This window comes from Lynx canadensis, chromosome C1 (genome assembly GCF_007474595.2).
Source record: "Lynx canadensis isolate LIC74 chromosome C1, mLynCan4.pri.v2, whole genome shotgun sequence".
NCBI classification, from domain to species: Eukaryota; Metazoa; Chordata; class Mammalia; order Carnivora; family Felidae; genus Lynx; species Lynx canadensis.
In genome coordinates, this window is record NC_044310.1 from 5,255,469 (window position 1) to 5,277,231 (window position 21,763).

General features: G+C 42.0%; 1 protein-coding gene across 1 annotated transcript in view; it reads left to right on the forward strand.

Annotated features, from left to right (window-relative positions):
• PER3 (period circadian regulator 3) overlaps positions 1 to 20,291 on the forward strand; it is a 59,537-nt gene extending 39,246 nt beyond the window's left edge. The window contains 6 exon segments of the mRNA XM_032594562.1: positions 3,122 to 3,361; positions 3,773 to 4,428; positions 16,879 to 17,099; positions 17,886 to 18,017; positions 18,019 to 18,034; positions 19,417 to 20,291. Coding sequence (XP_032450453.1) covers positions 3,122 to 3,361; positions 3,773 to 4,428; positions 16,879 to 17,099; positions 17,886 to 18,017; positions 18,019 to 18,034; positions 19,417 to 19,500 — 1,349 coding nt within the window. The 3' untranslated portion in view covers positions 19,501 to 20,291.
• Positions 20,292 to 21,763: the final 1,472 nt, after the last annotated feature.

Consider the following 21,763-nt stretch of genomic DNA (forward strand, 5'->3'; position numbering starts at 1 on the left):
ACCAGGGAGACACAACAATCATAATACATTATGTATATTCGCTAATAGCAGAGTTTCCAAGGTAGGAAGCAAAAATGGAAAGAGTTAGAAAAAAATAGACTTTCCATAACCATTGAAGAATGTAACACTGCTTCTGTGCAGTTAATAAAACATCTAGTTAAAAAAAAACGAGTAAAGCAGTAGATGATCTGAGCAATGCTGTCATTTACATTCAGAGAACATAGCACCCAGTATGTGCACAATACGAGTTCTTTTCAAGCCTACACCATGCATTCATTGAGGTATAAAATATGTTGGGCTGTACTACGTCTCAAAGTTAAAATAATGTTGTACATACTATGCTCTCTGGCTAGAGCTAATTCAGTTAGAAATGAGTGAAGCCATCTGGGGTTAGAGTTTTCTTGGCAAAGTTTTTAACTACGGATTCAGGGCTGTTCAGGTTTTCTACTTGTTGAGTGAACTTTGTTATTGCCTGCCTTTCAAAGACTTGGTCTGTTTTGTCTACATTGTCAAATATATTGGAATAAACATGTGCATAATGTTCTCTTATTCTTCTTTTGACACCAGTAAGATCTCTAATGATGTTCCATCTGTCATTTCGGAGGTTGTCACCTTCATGTCTTCTCCTTTTTCTCTGATCAGTCTGGCTGGAGTTGATCGATTAGATTGGCCTTCTCAAAGCACCAGCTTACAGTTGCACTGGCTTGGTTCATTGTTTTCATATTTTCTATGTCACTGATTTCTCCTCTGATTTTTACTGTTTCCTTTCTTCCACTTTCGTTTTATCTTGCTCTTCTCTTTCCAGTCTCTCAACGTGGAAGCTGAATTGATTTTGGACATATTTCTTTCCTAATTGATTAAAAAAAGTTTTTTTAAAGTTTATTTATCTTGAGAAAGAGAACGAGGAGGGGAGGGGCAGAGAGAGAGGGAGAGAGAGAGAGAATCTCAAGTAGGCTCCACACTATCAGAGCAGAACTTGATGTTGGAGCCCAAACTCATGAATCGTGAGACCATGACCTGAGCCAAAACCAAGAGTCGGATGCTTAACCAGCTGAGCCACCCAGGTGCCCCTCCTAATGGATTTTAATACAAATTTTCTTTTTTACCTCTAGCTGCGTTACACACATTTGGCTGTATTGTGTCATTTTCGTTGTGTTCAAATACCGACTACTATCCCCTAACCATCTCCTTTGAAATCACTTATGTCATCATGTATCTATATTTGCTATCATATATTACTTCAGTACCACATATTTGGGGGCTTTCCACAGTTCTTTCTGTTACTGATTTCTAATTTAATCCCCTTGTGGTCCAAGAAAATACGAAACTCAAATTCTTCTGTATTTGTTGAGGCTTGTTTTATGGTCTGTGATGTGTTCTACCTTGATGGCTGTTCTTTGTGCACTGGGAAAGAAGGTTTATTCTGCTGCTGTTGGTTGAATATTTTCTCAGTGGAAACCAGGTCAGGTTGGTTGATACTGTTGTTCAGGTCTTGTCTGTCCTAACTAGTCCTCTCAGTATTTGTTCTGCTTCGCAAGGAGTCCTGAAATCTCTGACCGTAATTATGCATTTGTCCATTTCTCCTTGTAGTAAAACTGGTTTTTGCTTCACGTGTTTTGAAAGAACTTTTTATTTTGTGCATAAATGTTTAGCCTTCTTCTGAATTGGCCCTTTTTTCATTGTGAAATGACCTTCTTTATCCCTTGTATAGTCTTGACTCTAAAATACACTCTGTCTCATATTAATATATTCACTCTAGCATTTTTTTAAATCAGTATTAGCATGTTCTATCTTTTCTGCCTTTTTGCTTTTAACCCAGGTATGTTTATGTTCGGAGTGAGCTTTACTTTCATGGCTGCTTAGGGACTTAGGGTATACATGTTCAATTGTTCACTGTCTACCTTCTGGAAATACTGTATCACTTCAGGTATAGCATAAAAATCCAAGAATAGTGTACTTCTGCTTCCCCCTTCTGGCCTTTGTCTGTTGGCATATGTCTTACTTCCACATATGTTATAAATCCCACCCCACGCTGCTGTTGCTCACGTGTAGGTACTGGTTATCTCTTCAACTATTTACCCATGTGGTTACCTCTTCCAGTGCTCGTGGGGCTCAAACTCATAACTCCAAGATCAAGAGTCACATGCTCCTCTGCCTGAGCCAGCCAGGTGCCCCAGTACTATCAATTTTAAATCTAAAAAGACAACTCCAAGTCTGTCTACAGGTGTTTACTATAATAAGTCGTGGTATACACGTAAAATGGAAGACTGTGATATGTAGACAATGTACAATGGCTGTCTTCGTGCCGGTAAAAGGGATGCTCCTGGGGCGCCTGGGTGGCTCAGTCAGTTAAGCGTCCGACTCTTGATTTCAGCTCAGGCCATGATCTCACGGTCATGATTTCAAGCCGTGCATCGGGCTCTGTGCTAGGCACGGAGCCTGCTTGGGATTCTTTCTCTCCCTCTGCCTCTGCCTTTCCCCTGTGTGTACACATTCTCTCTTTCTCTCAAAAAAAAAAAAAAAAAAGTGGGGAGGGGATGTTGTTAAGTGAAAAAAACTGTAGAGAGTGTACATATTATATGCCTTTTGAGTAAAAATTGGGGTGGGGAATATGAATCTGTATTCATGCTTATTTATAGGTGCATGAAGAATCTGGACTAATATAGAAGGAAATAAAAGAAATGGAGTTTCTGTGGGGGAAATAAATGAGAACTAGATACATAGTAGACAGGAATGGGGAGCATTTACTAACTTCCTGTTTAATGCTTCTTGATTTTTGAACCACATGAATATACTACAGATTTTTAAAATTAATTCAAAGATAAAACATATTTGAAGAATTTAAGAAGATAAAATACTTACAATAAGACATTAGTAAATGTGTATATGCACATTGAGTGTTACAACTCTGCAAAATGTATATGTGAGTGTACAAAGAGTTTAAAGAAAGGTAGAAAAAAAATAAAACTACTTATTTGCTAGGTTAATGAAGTTTCTTATATTCCAGCTATTGTAGTAATGGTTGTAAAAATTTATTGAAAAGCAATTAGATAAGTGAAAATAAATGCAAATGATTGATAGCAATTAAAATTAAATCTGTCCCCTTCCACCTCAGCAGAAGTGACTCTGGCAGAGGATGCTGTCCCAGCGTGTGAGCCCTGGACCCCGTGCTCACACCCAGGTCCGCGGACCTCAGAAGAATTTCAACATGTAGGGCTCACAAAAGCCGTGCTGTCAGCCCACGCACAGAAGGAGGAACAGAATTATGTTGATAAATTCCGAGAAAAGATCCTGTCATTGCCCTACGGAGCCTGTCTTCCGCAAGAAAGCAGAAGCAAACCTAAACATTTGTACGTTCAAGGTAGTTACGTTTTAAAAACCGTGCCTCGTTTATCAATTCCATAAATATGTGTGAGTACTGGGAGAGAGGAAGTGAAGAATTGGAGGGTTGTTTTTAAGAAACAGATGGGAGAGATGCTGAACTAAATTCCTGCCGACAGTTTGTTGTCTGGGATAACGATTTCTTAGATGCTGGATCTGAGAAGCTGATTTGATAAGAAAGTGATTGAGAGATTCTGAAGTAAGTTTATTTTCTGGCAGCGGCTTTTATCTGGGCTCTTGCTCCTCTTTTTAGTAGCCGTGGTAGTGGACGCGGTTCCTGTTGGCAGGTGTCGTGTCTTCTTCATCTGCTTACAATTACCTGTGAATGAATGGCGTTCTTCTCTTTTTTGGTTCTAGTCTCCATAATATGCCCCCCCCTTCATCCTTTCAGGAGGCTCCGCTTCCAAGCAGAGCAGCGCGGCCGGCGGCAAGAAGGGGAAGCACAGGGGGAAGAAGCTGCCACAGCTGCCGGGCAGCAGTGGCACTAAGGACGCCTTCCGTCCCCACTTGCGAGGGGACGTCCAGGACACACAGCCCTGGGGCCCCTCCCCCGCCTCCTCTCCGTGGGCCTCCGGCCTGTCGTTCCCGGCTCCTTCCCCCGTCCCGGCCCTGCCCCGTGCGGGAGGAGGCCACGTGGCAGCAGTGGCTCCGTTTGAATGTCTGTCTGAGCCACGTTTGCCCAACTGCTTGCAGTCTTTTCCTGCCCCCCCCCCCCACTTAGATACTTTGATGACCATTTTCCTGCACGAACCCCCTGTCTGTCCCCTTTTGTCACCATCCTTCCCTCCATATCCATTCTTGGGAGCACCAGACTCTTCCAAAATTCCACCCTCAGCATCAGCAGTGGCTGCCAGCCTGGAACCCCCGTGGTCGGTCCTCAGCCGAAGGCGAGCTGAGGGGAAATGGGAGATGCCGCGTGAAGAGCACGCACTCACTACCTCGAGGAGCAGCTCACCACTGTGGCTCAACTTACTGCAGGAAGACACGCTCAGATCCCGCGAATCTTCAGATCAGATGAGAGGGGTATTTGCCCAGAAGCCGAGGATGTAAGTGACACTAACTTCTAGCATGTGAGTGAGAACATAAATGTGCGTCCTCTTATTAAAATTAAGGCACTCGCACCGGGGCCGACACTGAAGGCCGAGCAGGTAATCAGCATCATAGCTGTGGCTGAGACTGTGCGCTATGATTTGCACTGTATCCCCCTGACTCCATGTAACAAGCAAGAACTAAAGAGCCTGCTGAGTCCTGGTTCCTTAGATACTTGGTAGTATTTCCCAAAGTGCTGTCTTCCACATTTTCTATGTGAACCGGGCTCCCCGCCTTTAAATTTTTTTTTTTTAACATCTGTTTATTTTTGAGAGACAGAGCGAGACAGAGCATGAGTGAGAGAGGGGCAGAGAGGTGGGTACACAGAATCCAAAGCAGGCTCCAGGCTCCGAGCTGTCAGACAGAGCCCGATGCGGGGCTTTAACCCATGAACCGTGAGATCATGATGTGAGCCGATGTCAGATGCTCAACCGACTGAGCCACCCAGGTGCCCCTCCCCCGCCTTTAAAATGTGATATCCAGTCATTTAACTTGACATAGTCATTGCCTACAAAATGTATTTTCTTCTTTACAACTGGGGTTGTGTTCTGGTAAGTTGGGAGTAAACCATACTGACAAGACCTGAACTGAGTGAGTGTGCCCTTGCAGGCGTGGTTGAGGGACCGAGGTGAGGTGTGTATGGAGAAGGGAGGGGCTGCTGTTTGTCATTGACTTATCACTAGAGTAGGCAGTTTCTAGTTGGATACTTACATCGTTTTCAAAACCAAAAATTGTGTGGGTCATTTTCCCTTAACTTTTTTATCTCTTTACCTAAAAAGCCGTTCTCAGATATATTTATCTGGCTAAACTTTGGAATCTGATGTTCCTATACTTAGGTGTAGGAATCAGGTGTCAATATTTACAATTTTCTTTGGTCTTCCCTTCAAGATATGATACCATTGTTGGACAAATGCTCAAAATATGATGATCCAGATAGAGAAAATATGCTCAACTTTGAAAGCCTGATATTAGTGCACTTGCTAGAATCTCATGCAAGGCAGTGTATCCTAGTGAGCAGAGCCGGGCTGTGGAATAAGACGCGGAGTCAGACCCTCTGTCACTTGATCAGCCGGTTCGCTGAACCAAGTCAGTCAGCCTTCCTTTGCCTTTGTTCCTGACTTGAGAAACGAAGAGACGGAACCTTGATAGCTTATTCTGAGGATTAAGTGAAGTAATATTTACGTAGTCCTTCTTCCCATGCCATATAAGCTCAGGGTAGCTGCAACTTTGTTTCATTCGCTGTAATACTCGTTTTGGGAATAGTGCTAAGAACTGACAAAACGGTCGGGACATCCAGGATGACAAAACAGCAGAATTAAAGTGTACGACCGTATGGCGCCTCCCGTGCAGCAGGTGCAAACCCAGCCATATGTGTAATGTTCCGTGCAAAGGGACTTCGACCAGTGTTGGGGACAGGCTGAACTGTTTGCTTGCCAGTTATGTATGTGCTTCATTCTGTTTAACGTGCGAACTTCAAGATCTGCCAGTTATTTTGTAGTATGATGCCTGAGATGTTAAAAATCTCTTCTTGTGGCCTTCCCTTCTGCAGCGTGTCGTAGGCAACAGCGGGAATAAGAACAGTTACACGGCATTACTTCACGAGGAGTCTCCTTCCAGAACAGGTTCTGCAGCATCGGGTAGTGGAGCAAAATGATGAATTCCCCACACTCTGTTGCCAGGAGATCACTGTGTAATGGGCCATCTGGTTTGGGCCCTGGTTCGGGAGTAATTTGTCTTTGTTTATAAGGTTTATTGGGGTGCGTTTACATACGATAGAATTCACCGGTTCTGACAAATGTATGCATTTGTGGAACCGGCACCACAGTGACCGTACAGAGCATTTCCATCGCCTGGAAAAGTTCTTCTGTGACCCTTTATAGTCAGTCTCTGCCCTGATATTCCAGCTCCTGGCAACCGCTGATCTGTTCTCTGTCACTGTAGTTCTGATTTTTTATCATTTTATGCGAATTGAATCATCCAGTATACAGTCTTTTGTGTAGGGATTCTTTCAGGTAAGCCAGTGCTGCTGAGATTGATCCTTACTGGTGTTCCTTCCCGTTACCAAGTACAATTAAATTGTGCGGACATCCGTTCACCAGTTGATGGTTATTCAGTTGCATTATGAATAATGCTGCTATGAACATTGAGTGTGAGTCTTTGTACACATGTGTTTTCATTTCTCTTTGGTAAATACATAGGAATGAAATTGCTAGATCATGCGGTAAATGAATGATTAGCTTTATTTATTTATTTTTATTATTAAAGTATTATTGATATACAATGTTATATTAGTTTCCAGTGTACAACATAGTGATTCAGCAATTATACATTATGTGCTGCTCACCATGAAGTGTAGTTACCATCTCTCACCGTATGTTATGACAGTATTATTGATTGTATTCCCTGTGTGGTGCTTTTCATCTCCATTAACTTATTTGTCTATACCTGGAAGTTTGTACCTCTTAAGCCCTTCACCCATTTTGCCTAAACCCATCCCCTCCCCTCTGGCAACCAACCATCAGCATGTTCTTCATATTTATGAGTCTGTTTCTGGTTCATTTGTTCTTTTGTTTTTTAGATTCTCCTTGTAAGCAAAATCATATGGTGTTTGTCTTTTTCTGTCTGACGTATTTCACTTAACAAAATACCCTCTAGGTTTATCCATGTTGTTGCAGATGACAAGGTCTCATTCTTTTTTAAGACTGAGTAGTAGTCCGGTGTGTGTCTGTGTGTGTGTGTGTGTGTGTGTATCACATCTTTTTTTTAGGTTTTTTATCTTAATTCTAGTGTAGTTAACAGACAGTTTTATATTTGTTTCCTGTACAATACGGTGATTCAGCAATTCTGTACATCGTTCAGTACTCATTATAAGTGTACTCTTTAATCCCCACCCCCTATTTCCCCTATCCTCCTATTCTCCTCCCCTCTGGTAACCATTAGTTCTCTGGAGTTAAGGGTCTGTTTCTTGGTTTGTCTTTCTCTCTTTTTTCTCCCCTTTGTTCATTTGTTTTGTTTCTTAAATTCCACATATGTGTGAAATCATATGGTGTTTGTCTTTCACTGTTTCACTTAGCATGCACTCTAACTCCAGCCATGCTATCACAAATGGCGAGATTTCATTCCTTTTTATGGCTGAGTGATATTCCAGTGTGTGTGTGTGTGTGTGTGTGTGTGTGTGTGTGTATACACGCACATATATACGTATATATGTAAATATATATATATGTGTGTATATATATCTGTATATGTATATATACATACCACATTTTCTTTATCCATCCATCCGTCTATTTATGGACACAGGTTACTTCCATGTTTTGGCTATTGTAAATAATTGTGCTGTAACCATAGGGATGCATATATCTTTTCGTATTTGTATTTTTGTTTTCTTTGTATAAATATCCAGTAGTAGAATTATTGGATCACATGGAATTTTATTTTTAATTTTTTTTAGGGAGGTGCATATTTTTTTTCACAGTGGTTGCACTAGTTTACGTTTCCACCAACAGTGCACAAGGATTCCCTTTTCTCCACATCCTCGCCAATACCTGTTGTTTCTTGTGTCATTGATTTTAGCCATTCTGACAGGTGTTAGGTGGTATCTCATTGTGGTTTTGATTTTAATTTCCCTGATGATGAGTGATGTTGAGCATCTTCTCATGTGTCTGTTGGTCATCTCTGTGTCTTCCGTGGAAAAATGTCTGTTCAGGTGCTCTGCCCATTTTTTTCATCAGATTGGTTTTTTTGGTGTTGAGTTGTATGAGTTCTGTATGTATTTTGTGTACTAGCCCTTTATCAGATACATCCTTTGCAAATATTTTCTCACGTTCAGTAATTTGTCTTTTATTTTTTTTAATGTTTATTTTTGAAAGAGAGAGAATCCCAAGCGGGCTCCGCACTGTCAGTGTAAAGCCTGACATAGGGCTCCATCTCACAAACTGCAGGATCATGACCTGCGCCGAAATCAAGTTGGACACTTAACCGATTGAGTCATCCAGGCACCCCTGCCTTTTCTTTTTTTGATGGCTTCCATTATTGTACACAAACTTTTTATTTTGGTGTAGTCCCAGTAGTTTGTTTTTGCTTTTGTTTCTCTTGCTTGAGTGGACATATCCTTAAATATGTTGTTAAGGCCAATGTCAAAAAAGATGACTACCTTTTCTTCTAGAAGTTTTATGAATTCACATCTCAAATTTAGGTCTTTAATCCATTTTGAGTTTATTTTAGTGGCATCAGAAAGTGGTCCAGTTTTTCATCCTTTTGCATGTTGCTGTCCAATTTTTCTAATCCCATTTATTGAGGATCCTGTCTTTTCCTCCTTTTACATTCTTCATCATAGATTAATTGACTATACGAGCATGGGTTTCTTTCTGGACTCTGTTCTGTTCCATTGATCTATGTGTTGGTTTTTGTACCAGTACCATACCATTTGGATTACTGTAGCCTTGTAGTATATATTAAAATCTGGGATTATGATACCTCCAGCTTTGTTCTTCATTTTCCAATTTGCTTTGGGTATTCAGAGTCTTTTGTAGTTCATACAGATTTTAGGATTATTTGTTCCACTCCTGTGAAAAATACTTTTGGTATTTTGCTAGGTATTACATTGAATCTTTAGATTGCATTGGGTAGTATGGACATTTTAATGATTAATTCTTCCCATTCATGAGCACTAAATATCTTTCTATTTGTTTGTGTCTTCAGTTTTTTTCATCAGTGTCCTACAGTTTTCGGAATATAGGTCTTTTATCCCTTCGGTTAAGTTTATTCCTAAGTACTTTTTTTCCCTCATCAAAATTATTTATTAATATGTGCTGATAACACTTAGAAAAATATATGGAGTTTGGGTGACAAAATGGAATTATAGATCATAATTTTGACTATAGACAAGACAGTGAGAAGTAACATGACTAACATGCATTGTTTAACTTGTTTTTTTTTTTAATATTCAAGTTAGTTAACATATAGCGTAATCTTGGCTTCAGGAGCAGAACCCAGTGATTCATCTCTTACATATGACACCCAGTGCTCATCCCAACAAGTGCCCTCCTTAATGCCCAGCACCCATTTAGCCCATCCCCCCACCACCTCCCCTCCAGCAACCCTCAGTTTGTTCTCTGTATTTAAGAGTCTCTTATGGTTTACCTCCCTGTTTTATCTTATTTTCCCTTCCCTTCCCCTGTGTTCATCAGTTGAGTTTCTCAAATTCTATATATGAGTGAAATCATATGATATCTGTCTTTCTCTGTATGACTTATTTCGCTTAGCATAATACGCTCTAGTTTCATCCACGTTGTTGCAAATGGCAAGATTTCATTCTTTTTCATCACCGAGTAGTGTTCCATTGTATATATACCACATCTTCTTTATCCATTCATCAGTCAGTGGACATTTGGGCTCTTTTCATAATTTGGCTATTGTTGATAGTGCTACTGTAAACATCAGGGTACATATGCCCCTTCAAATCAGCACTCCTGTATCCTTCGGATAAATTCCTAGTAGTGCAATTTCTGGGTGGTAGGGTAGTTCTATTTTTAATTTTTTGAGGAACCTCCAAACTGTTTTCCAGAGTGGCTGCACTAGTTTGCATTCCCACCGACAGTGCAAAAGTGTTCCCTTTTCTCCACATCCTCACCAACATCTATTGTTTCCTGAGTTGTTAATTTTAGCCATTCTGACCGGTGTGAGGTAGTATTTCGTTGTGGTCTTGATTTGTATTTCCCTGATGATGAGTGACATTGAGCATCTTTTCATGTATCTGTTTGCCACCTGGTTGTCTTCTATGGAAAGTGTCTATTCATGTCTTCTGCCCATTTCTTCACTGTGTTATTTGCTTTTTCGATGTTAGTTTGGTAAGTTCCTTATTGATTTTGGATACTAGCCCTTTATCCGATATGTCATTTGCAAATATCTTCTGCCATTCTGTCGGTTGCCTTTTAGTTTTGTTGTTTCTTTTGCTGTGCAGAAGCTTTTATCTTGATGAAGTCCTAATAGTTCATTTTTTGCTTTCATTTCCTTTGCCCTGGAGACATGTCTACTAATAAGTTGTTGTAGCCGAGGTCAAAGAGGTTGCTTTGTGTTTTCCTCTGTAAGATTTTGATGGTTTCCTGTCTCACATTTAGATCTTTTATCCATTTTGAATTTATTTTTGTGAATGGTATTAGAAAGTGGTCCAGGTTCATTCTGGATGTTGCTGTCCAGTTCTCTCAGCACCATTTGCTAAAGAGACTGTATTTTTTCCATTGGATACTCTTTCCTGCTTTGTCAAAGATTAGTCGGCCATATATTTGTGGGTCCATTTCTGGGTTTTCTATTCTTTCCATTGATCTGTGTGTCTGTTTTTGTGCCAGTACCATACTGTCTTGATGATTACAGCTTGTAATACAGGTTGAAGTCTGGGATTGTGATGCCTCCAGCTTTGGTTTTCTTCTTCAACATTACTTTGGCTATTGGGGATCTTTTGTGGTTCCATACAAATTTTAGGATTGTTTGTTCTAGCTCTGTGAAGAGTGCTGGTGTTATTTAGATAGGGATTGCATTGGATGTGTAGATTGATTTGGGTAGTATCAACCTTGTAAAAATATTTGTTTTTCTAATCCATGAACATGGAATATTTTTCCATTTCTTTGTGTCTTCTTCAATTTCTTCCATAAGCTTTCTATAGTTTTCAGTGTAGAGATCTTTTACCTCTTTGGTTGGGTTTATTCCTAGGTATTTTGTGGGTTTTGGTGCCATTTTAAGTGGGATCGATTCCTTGATATCTTTTTCTGTTGCTTCATCATTGGTGTATAGAAATGCAACTGACTTCTGTACATTGATTTTATATCCTGCAACTTTGCTGAATTCATGTATTTGCTTTAGCAGTTTTTTTGGTGGAGTCTTTCCGGTTTTCCATGTAGAGTATCATGTAATCTGCAAAGAGTGAAAGTTTGACTTCTTTGCCAATTTGGATGCCTTTTATTTCATTTTGTTGTCTGATTGCTGAGGCTAGGACTTCAAGCACTATGTTGAATAACAGTGGTGAGAATGGACGTCCTGTGGCATTCTGATCATAGTGGGAGAGCTCTCGGTTTTTCCCCATTGAGGATGATATTAGCTGTGGGCCTTTCATATATGGCTTTTATGGTGTTAAGGCGTGTTCCATCTGTCCCAACTTTCTTGAGGGTTTTTATCAAAAGATGCTGTATTTTGTCAAATGCTTTTTCTGCATCTATTGACAGGATCATATGGTTCTTATCCTTCCTTCTACTAATGTGGTATATAATGTTGATTGATTTGTGAATATTGAACCAGCCCTGCAGCCAAGGAATGAATCCCACTTGATCGTGATGGGTAATTCTTTTAAGGTACTGTTGAATTCAATTTGCTTGTGGTTTGTTGAGAATTTTGGCATCTGTGTTCATTAGGGATATTGGCCGGTAATTCTCCTTCTTAGTGGGTTCTTTGTCTGGTTTTGAATCAAGGTAATGCTGGCTTCATAGAATGAATTTGGAAGCTTTCCTTCCATTTCTATTTTTTGGAACTGTTTGAGAAGAATAGGTATTAACGTTGCTTTAAATGTCTGGTAGAATTCCCCTGGGAAGCCATTGGCCCAGGACTCTTATTTGTTTGGGAGATTTTTGATAACCCATTCAATTTTTTTGCTGTTTGTGAGTCTGTTCAAATTTTCTGTTTCTTCCATTTGAGTTTTGGTAGTCTGTGAGTGTCTAGGAATTTGTCCATTTCTTTCAGATTGTCCAGTTTGTTGGCATATTATTTCTCATAGTATATTCTCTTACAATTGTTTGTATTTTTGTGGTGTTAGTTATGATCTCTCCTCTTTGGTTTTTTATTTTATCTATTTGGGTCCTCTTTTTGGGAAGTCTGGCTAGGGGGTTATTAATTTGTTTATTCTTTCAAAAAACCAGCTCTTAGTTTCATTGATCTGTTCTGGGTTGTTGTTTTTTTTTTTTTAATTCTATATTGTTTATTTCTGTTCTCATCTTTATTATTTCCCTTCTGCTGGCTTTGGGCTTTATTTGCTGCTGCTTTCCCAGCTCCTTTATGTGTAAGGTATGGTTGTGTATTTGGGACCTTTCTCGCTTCTTGAGATAGCCCTGAATTGCAATGTATTTTCCTCTTAGGACTGCCTTTGCTGCATCCCAAAGGGTTTGGACTGTCGTGCTTTCATTTTCATTTGCTTCCATATATTTTTAAATTTTTTCTTTAATTTCCTGGTTAACCCATTCATTCTTTCGTAGGATGTTCTTTAACCTCCATGTATTTGGGGGCTTTCCACATTTTTTCTTGGAGTTGGTTTCAAGTTTCATAGTGTTGTGATGTGAAAATATGCATGGTATATCAGTCTTTTTGTACCTGTTGAGTACTGTTTTGTGACCCAAAATGTGATCTGTTTTGGAGAATGTTCCATGTGCACCCGAGAAGAATGTGTATTCTGCTGCTTTAGGATGAAATGTTCTGAGTATATCTGTTAAGTCCATCTGGTCCAGAGTGTCATTCCGAACTGTTGTTTCCTTATTGATTTTCTCCTTGGATGATCTGTCCATGCTGTAAGTGGAGTATTTTATTAAAGACTACTACAGTTATGGTATAATTATCAATAAGTTTGCTTATGTTTGTGATGAATTGATTTATATATTTGGGTGCTTTCATGTTGGGGGCATCAGTATTTATAAGTGTTGGCTCTTCTTGATGGATAGACCCCTTAATTATGATATAATGCCCTTCTTCATCTCTTGTTTCAGTATTTGTTTTAAAATCTAATTTGTCTTATATATAAGTGTGGCTACTCCAGCTTTCTTTTGATGTCCATTAGCATGATAGATGGTTCTCCATCCCCTCACTTACAGTCTGCAGGTAGCATCTGGTCTAAAATGAGTCTCTTGTAGGCAGCATATAGATGGATCTTGTTTTTTTATCCATTCTGATACCCTATGTCTTTTGATTGGGGCATTTAGCCCATTTATATTCAGAGTGATTATTGAAAGATACGAATTTAAAATGTGTCATTGTGTTATCTGTAGATTTCATGTTTGTTGTGATGTCTCTGGTCCTTTGTAGTTTTTGCTGCTTTCCACTCACAGAATCCCACTTAGGATCTCTTGCAGGGCTGGTTTAGTGGTTACAGACTCCTTTAGTTTTTGTTTGTCTGGGAAAGTCTTTATCTCTCCTTCTATTCTGAATGACAGCATTACTGGATAAAGTATTCTTGGCTGCGTATTTTTCCTATTCATCACATTGAATATTTCCTGCCACTCCCTTCTGGCCTGCCAAGTTTCAGGTCTGCTACTAACCTTATGTGTCTACCCTTGTAGGTTAAGGACCTTTTGTCCCTAGCTGCTTTCAAAACTCTATCTTTATCTTTGTATTTTGCCGGTTTTGCTATAATATGTGATGGTGTTGACCTGTTTTTGTTGATTTAGAAGGGAGATCTCTGTGCCTCTTGGACTTGGATGCCTGTTTCTTTCCCCAGATTAGGGAAGTTCTCAGCTGTAATTTGTTCAAGTAAGTCCTCTGCCCCTTTCTGTCTTCTTCTGGAACTCCTATGGTACGGATATTTTGTTTCATTGAATCACTTAGGTCTCTCGTTCTTCCCTCGTGGTCTAGTAATTTCCTTTCCCTCTTTTTTTCCACTTCATCATTTTACATAATCATAATTTTATCTTCTATTTCAGCTATTCTCTTCTCTGCTTTTTCCATCCTTGCTGTCACTGTATCTGGTTTATTTTGTATCTGAGTTATAGCATTTTTTAATTCATTGTGACTAATTCTTAGGTCTTTGATCTCTGCAGCAAGAGATTCTCTGGTGTCTTATGTGCTTTTCTCAAGCCCAGCCATTAGTCTTATGACTGTTACTCTAAATTCTTCTTCAGACATACTGTTTGTACCTGTTGTGAGCAATTAATCTGGCTGTGATTTCTTCCTGAACTTTCTTTTGGGGATAATTCCTCCGTTTTGTCATTTTGGCTAAGTTTCTGTCTTTTGCGTGTTTTAAAAGCTTGTTATAGGTCCTGCATCTGCAAGAGCTACTATAGTAAAAAGGGGTCATGCACTGTCCAGGGCCTGGCACTTCAGGAAGTATTTCTGGTGTCTGCTGTGTGCATGCTGTTCTTGTGTTTTGGCCGCTGTGTCCCACTGGTCAGCCCTCTGCAGAGCTCCTTCTTGCTTGTAGTGGTGGAGTGTTTGGACCTTCAACCAGGTGTGCTTTGATTTGTTTACTGAAGTGACCCTGGGGGAAAAAAAAGGAAAGGGGGGTGGGGAAGCCTGGTCCCATAAAAGAGAAAAATGAAAGAAGAGAAGACCAGAGAATCAAAAACTATAAGGCTAAATCCAGAGAAAGAGGAAGGAAGATAAAGAAGAAGAAACAGAAAAGGTATAAAAAGAATAGAATGAAAATGCCTAATCAAACATAAATACACACACACACACACACACACACACACACACACACACACACACATATATACAAATCAGAAACTATGAGCCCAATTCCAAAAGAAAAAAAGAAGAGGGTAGAAAGAAAAAAAAAAAAAAAAAAAGAAAAGAAAAAAAAGTTGCCTGTTGGTGCCTGGGACCAGCGGCTGTGCTGGTTTGGGGGAGGGGCCGTCTGGTTTGCTCAGTGTCAGTCCCACTCCTGTAGATAAGCAGTTACCAGTCATGGAGGGGTGGGGTTTGGTGTAAGCAGGTCCCACTTCCACTGGGGGCCACTGTGCTGCTTCCTGAACCCCCACCCTGTTGATGATGGAGAAAAAAATGGCAACACCCCAGTCTCTGCTCCCCGGACCAGGTGTCTCAAACCATGCTATTCAAGCGGCCCTCACAGAGTAGCGTGGGCGGCAGGCTTGTCCTGCTCCACAGTCTCCCGTGCCTTCTAGGCTCTCTAATGTCTTCAAGGATCCTGCGCTGCCCAGACCCTGTTCTGGAATAGCGCCACTCCGCCCTGTTGATAAAAGGCCTTTGGCTGGTACCTTCGGGGTCTTTTGTCCTTGGGGAGGCAATAATCCCTTTTCTCCAAGTATTCCAGGAAGGGGACTGTTCTCTTCCAGTGCGCCCCTGAGATCGCTACACCGCACTCTGCACTCCGGCCGGCTTCCTACCTCCTGGGAGCATGGTCCATGGCTCCCAGCTTTGCTCCAGCTTTGCTCCAGAGAAAGTCACATACTTCCAAACCTCCAAGTTTCAGCGCCTAAGGCTGTTTGCAAAACAGAAAATTGGCACTCTCCGTATTTCTCGTTCCCCATTCCGTGATCCAGAGACTTTTTCCTCTTGTGGTAACTTGAGGCCGACTTTTACAACTCCTCTTTCTCTCCCTTTTGTCTCTGCACAGAAGGGGTTCCCTCCCCTCTGTGCCTATGCCGTTTTGCCTCCCCCAATTCACGTACACACACCTCAGTCCTGCCAAACTGTCCCCCTCCAACTGTGGAGATCCTTCTGCCACTCTGCAGCTCGATTTCCTGGGTGTTCCAAGTGCTCTGACCTCAATACAGTTGTGTTTGAGGGATGAGGAAAATCCCGGTCCTCCCACTTCTCCACCATCTTCGCCCATGTACTTACTCTTTAAAAAATTAGGTAAAAAAAAAAAAAAAAAAAATTAGAGAGGTACTTTTGTTTGCTTTGTTTTTGTTTTTTGGGGGGTCTTCTGGGTTTTTGTTTCAAAGTTGACGAGAAGGATCTAGAAGAGTCGATGCGAGTTAGGAAAGGAATGATTTGCAAGGCTCCATAGCAGCCATAAAGGAATGGGCCTTGGGATGGGTGGATACCTCTCTGTTGTAACAGGAGGAGGTGAGGAGAGAGTGCAGATATGAGTAAGCTTGTGTTTAGTGTCAGTAATGACATTTTCAATAGGTGAGAGTCAGGGAACAGAGACGTGGAGAACAGTCATTGCCAGGATGGGCTGGCCAGAGACTGTAGCAGGATTACCCAGCTTTGTAAGATCCTTTTGGTGATAATGGGTCGGTGTACCCAATGATAAATGACTTTATCCCTATCTTTGGTTACTTGGGTTTACATAAGAACAGAACTGACTGTTGGTTTTATGAGAATTGACATTTTGATAGTGTGAAAAATGAGAGGGAAAAAGAAATCTCAGGTGTTATAAAGAGTGTGACTGAATGATGGACTGTGGGCTGAAGGGCCGGGGCACTTTGTAGTTGGCGCACTTGAACAAGCAGACGAGCAAGCAAAGCTGAGATGTTAGTGATTTTGGAGCTGACCTGGAGCATTTCCAGGTGATGAGAAGGAGTGAGGTGTGGCCTTGAGCATGGACAGCTCAGGAGGAGTGAGAGGGACATCTAGGGAAGGCGGAGGAACCAAGGGGGGGTCACCTGGGACCACTGCTGGGTGAGGGCGAAGACTGTCCGCTGGTTGCCACAGTGGGAAGAATGAGTTTGGCAAATCTGCCCCTAACAGTGTCTCCTAATCTGTAATTGTTGTTGGTCTTTGATAGGAAGCAGTGACCACAGTATATACTCCACTAGTGGTGATTATTCTTCTGAAATCACCTCAGAGGGACAGCAGTCTCAGGATGTACAGAAGAAAGAAACATTTCCCGGTTTTGCTGAAGAGTCCATGTGGAGAATGATAAAACAGACACCTGAGTGCATTCTAATGACATATCAGGTACCTGAGAGGTAAGAAAGCACTTTAAAAGACCCACTTTTATTTAAAGTTTATTTAGAGAGAGAGAGAGAGACAGAGCATGAGCAGGGGAGGGGCAGACAGAGGGGCACAGAGAATCCCAAGCAGGCTCTGCGCTTACAGGAACTCAGTCTCACGATCTGTGAGATTATGACCTGAACCAGAGCCAACAGTCGGACGCTTAACCGACTGAGCCCCCCCAGGTGCCCTCAAGGACCCCCCTTTTAAATGGGGTTTTTTAAAGAAACTTTTATGGTTTTTTAAGTGTATTGTTTAATACCAAGTGATTTTTAACTTCTGTTTTTATAGATGTTCCTACAGAAATGTATTTTCACATTCATTCATTTGAAGTTAAATGATGAATGATCCCGGAACAGTGGCTGTAGTGGCAATGCCGTGCACACTCAGATCCAGACCGCACCAACGTGTGCATCATGAGACCAGAAAACAAAGACAGCACCGCTTCCCCAGATGGCACACACAGACAAGAACTTTTCTCTTTAGACGCTGAATTTTTCGCATTCTGAGAGAAGAGAGGAGCTGAGGGAAAGCTGTGTCTTGCGTCTGCCCCATTCAGGTGCTGGTACAGATGCTTTCTCCGAGAGAAAGAGCTCTCGCTTCACCAGCTTGACAAAGAGCTGATTCAGTTCTTTGTTTAATGGGCACGTTGTATATTAGCAAGAGATAGAAAGTATATCACAGACCCAAACAGAGCTGTTCATGGATCACACGAGAACCCTGTGCCTTATTCAGGACTGAGGTCGCTTGTCTGTCCACAGGGTGAAAGAGACCGTGCTGAAAGGGGACCTGGAGAGGCTGGTGGGCATGCGGCCGCAGCAACCCCAGTTTTCACGCACGCAGAGGGAGGAGCTGGCCAAGGTGCACTCTTGGATTCAGAGTCAGGCTGTCCCTCGAGATAGACATCCAGGTAAGCACAGTGACAACAGCTGTCATTCCTGGATGTGCCAGGTAGTGCTCGAGGCACTTAATACTTATTGCACGATCCCACCAAAAATTACAACCCTCACAGCTACTTTTGCAGTAGCTTTACTATCCCTGCTTTACCGACAAACAACACAGTCATGTATACAGATGTTGGACACTTTATATATGGCTGGACAGTCCCTCTGATTTTGAATACAGGTCTCTTTGACTGCAAGTGTTTTTACCAGTTGGAATGTTCTGGGACACCTGCTTTGATACATGATTGGCAAGGGAGGAGAGGACCAAGGGACATGCACTTCACATATGCAGGTGTGTTTGAACAGAGTTAAAACTCAATTTGTAAGATTCACACCAGAGGTAGTATTCATACCTGGCAGGAATTTCCGTGAGCCCCAGGTGCTCTTTTGTTGTTCTGAGATCTTCTCAGTGAGATCATATGTGAGCGGCCTAGACAGTGGAGTTTTGACTTGCTCGTGGTCCTGATGGTGGCTCCGTGGAATGATTGTGACAGTTGTAATGAGCTCTGTATTCCCACAAGTGTTGAGATGCAGGAGATGATAATGTGTGAAGTTAAAAATTATGGTAAGATAAAAAAAAAAATTTTTTTTAAAGGGCTCTGCACTAATAGCGTGGATCCTACTTGGGATTTTCTCTGTCTCTCTCTCTCTCTCTGCCCTTCCCCCACTCATTCATTTTCTCTCTTTCTCTCTCTCTCAAAATAAATAAACATCAGAAAAACTTAATTTAAAAACTATGATAAGAGGAGAAAGCTAAGCACTCAAAACACTGTGGTATTAGGGCTTCTGAAGTAAACAAGTGCCGGAACCTCCCCCCCCCCCCGCCCGTTTTTAAAGAAAGGAATGAGTGCCCGCAAAGTAAGAAAGGTTAGATACAGTAGTGCCAACAGCAGGAGCTGAGCTGGGCACTCCACATGTCTTTGTTCGTAAGACAATTTGTGGGTTCGAGCCCCGTGTTGGGCTCTGCGCTGACAGTGTGGAAGCCTGCTTGAGACTTTCTCTCTCTCTCTCTGTCTCCCTCTTTCTCTTTCTCTTTCTCTCTGCCCCTCCCCTGCTCATGTGTGCATGCGCTCTCTCTCTCTCTCTCTCAAATAAACTTTAAAAACTAAAATACTATTTGTGTGCTTTTGAGTAGAGTATACGAATGAGCTTCAAAATAAGCAAAAGTAGGTAAACAATTGTCATTTACCTTTTAATAATAAGAAACAACCTGTAATACAGACGATTCTTAGGCATGAATTGAATAAATTGGGGAATGAGATATAGGGTGCTTGGCCAGCATTTTACTGATTGTTAGACTTTCCAGACGACATCATGTCCTCTTGCCTGCTCTTGTTCTCTCTTGGAGGGCTGTGTCACCTGCGAAAGCAAAGATTCCCTTGGTGACGCCGCAGAGTCCTGTGGTCAAGCTCCAGCAGCAAACGGCAGTTGAGTGGCCACGGAGATGGCACCTGCCGGACAAGCAGACCTCTTGGTGTGTCTCTTTAACCCCTGACTCCTACATGGCCATGAAGCTATCAGTGAATGTGAAGGTTTTCCCTTCTGGACTTTTTAACAGGCATCATTTTGCTGAAACAGACGTTGTATATACCGTCTTTCATTCCTGTGTTCCTGGTGTATTAAAGCTGTCAGTCAGCTTCTCTTTCTGGTTGGCCGTCCTCTGAGCAGATTGGATGGCCTCTAGAGAGGTGTGTGCACAGCGAAACTTGACTTCGGGTGTCACCCAAAATGGATGGTAGTTAGAAGTATGGCTAGAAGTAGCCCCGAACGTTAGCCTCGTTTATTTCGTTCTGTTGTTACGTGGATCATTTTCCTGTGGGAGGACGTAGGACGTCCACCTGCAGGCCATATACTGTTCGGAATGGTTTCCATAAGTTGCGTACTTTCATGCGGCCTGTGCACAACTTGGTGCTTCCCCTCGAGATTAAGAGGAGACGTTCCGCTTCCTCACGACGCCAAGTCACTTCAGTATTTACCAGTGTTAGAAAATATCACCCATCAGTACACTGGGAATAGCTGGCTTTTAGGTTTGGATTCTGAGCTTTATTCCTATAGATGCCTTTCCTTTTAATATTCCACCTTCCACTGAAATTCCCAAAGTCTTATCTTAAAAACCAGTCTACTTACAATGAGCTTATTCCTTGGAGTTAAGTTAGCTTTTGCATCTGTAACATTAAAACAGAAAGAGCTCTGGGGCGCCTGGGTGGCTCAGTCGGTTGAGCGTCCGACTTCAGCTCCGGTCACGATCTTGCGGTCCGTGAGTTCGAGCCCCGCGTTGGGCTCTGGGCTGGTGGCTCAGAGCCTGGAGCCTGCTTCTGATTCTGTGTCTCCCTCTCTCTCTGCCCCTCCCCCGTTCATGCTCTGTCTCTCTCTCTCTTTCAAAAATAAATAAACGTAAAAAAAAAAAAATTAAAAAAAAAAACAAAACAGAAAGAGCTCTTCACTCAACCAGTGGCATTCTCCTTTTTAAGGTTCTGGTTTTTATTTTTATTTTATTTTTTTTTTTTTAATTTTTTTTTTTCAACGTTTATTTATTTTTGGGACAACGTTTATTTATTTTTGAGAGACAGAGCATGAACGGGCGAGGGGCAGAGAGAGAGGGAGACACAGAATCGGAAACAGGCTCCAGGCTCTGAGCCATCAGCCCAGAGCCCGACGCGGGGCTCGAACTCACAGACCGCGAGATCGTGACCTGGCTGAAGTCGGACGCTTAACCGACTGCGCCACCCAGGCGCCCCTAGGTTCTGGTTTTTAAAATAATGATTGTAAAGAGTTTCAGAAGTCACGTAAGAAATAATACTCTTCCTTTATGCCTATGTGTTTGAACGTTGTCTCACCAAAACTAACACTTAACTCTTTCTTTCCAACCAATTTACACACAAGAGGTCTGTCCGTCTTTGCCAGAGGTCTGTAAGTGCCGTGGTGGCTTCCCCGTGACAGCTGCGGTTCGCGGGAGCTCCGTGGTCCTCACGGGGGTGCAGTGTGGCCACGGATCAGTGCTTCCTACTCCGGCCCTGATGGTGTTTGTGAAGAAGTGAGTGGGTTGTTTACTTGCTAAGTCAGCTCCCTGTTCTTTTTTTTTTTTTTTTTTTTTTTTAAATGTTTATTTTATTTTTGAGACAGAGAGAGACAGAGCATGAACAGGGGAGGGGCAGAGAGAGAGGGAGACACAGAATCGGAAGCAGGCTCCAGGCTCTGAGCCATCAGCCCAGAGCCCGACGCGGGGCTCGAACTCACGGACCGCGAGATTGTGACCTGGCTGAAGTCGGACGCCTAACCGACTGCGCCACCCAGGCGCCCCTCAGCTCCCTGTTCTTGAGAGAAATCCATGATTCCTGCCCAGACTTGGGGGGACTCATGCGGTTCACACCCACACAGATCAGAAAGGAGCAGGACCTTCTATCTTCTATATAACAGACTGACTGATCTTTCGTGTTTTGTTGTTTTGTTTCAAGCAAACTCTCTTCCTCCCTCCAAGTTTGATACCTTTTGTAAAGTACATATAACTGATGATAATTAGGAGACTCGACCTCTTCATCCATGAGGACTGTGGAGCCCTGATTCTCAATTCCTATAGCTCACGTGTCCTTTCTAAAGTAGAGTTTTCTGGAGGGTGAGTCCATCTTAAGGTGTCAGAACCATTTTCAAATGCTAAGCAGTTCCATGCAAATATGGAACTGTCATTTTCTACTCCA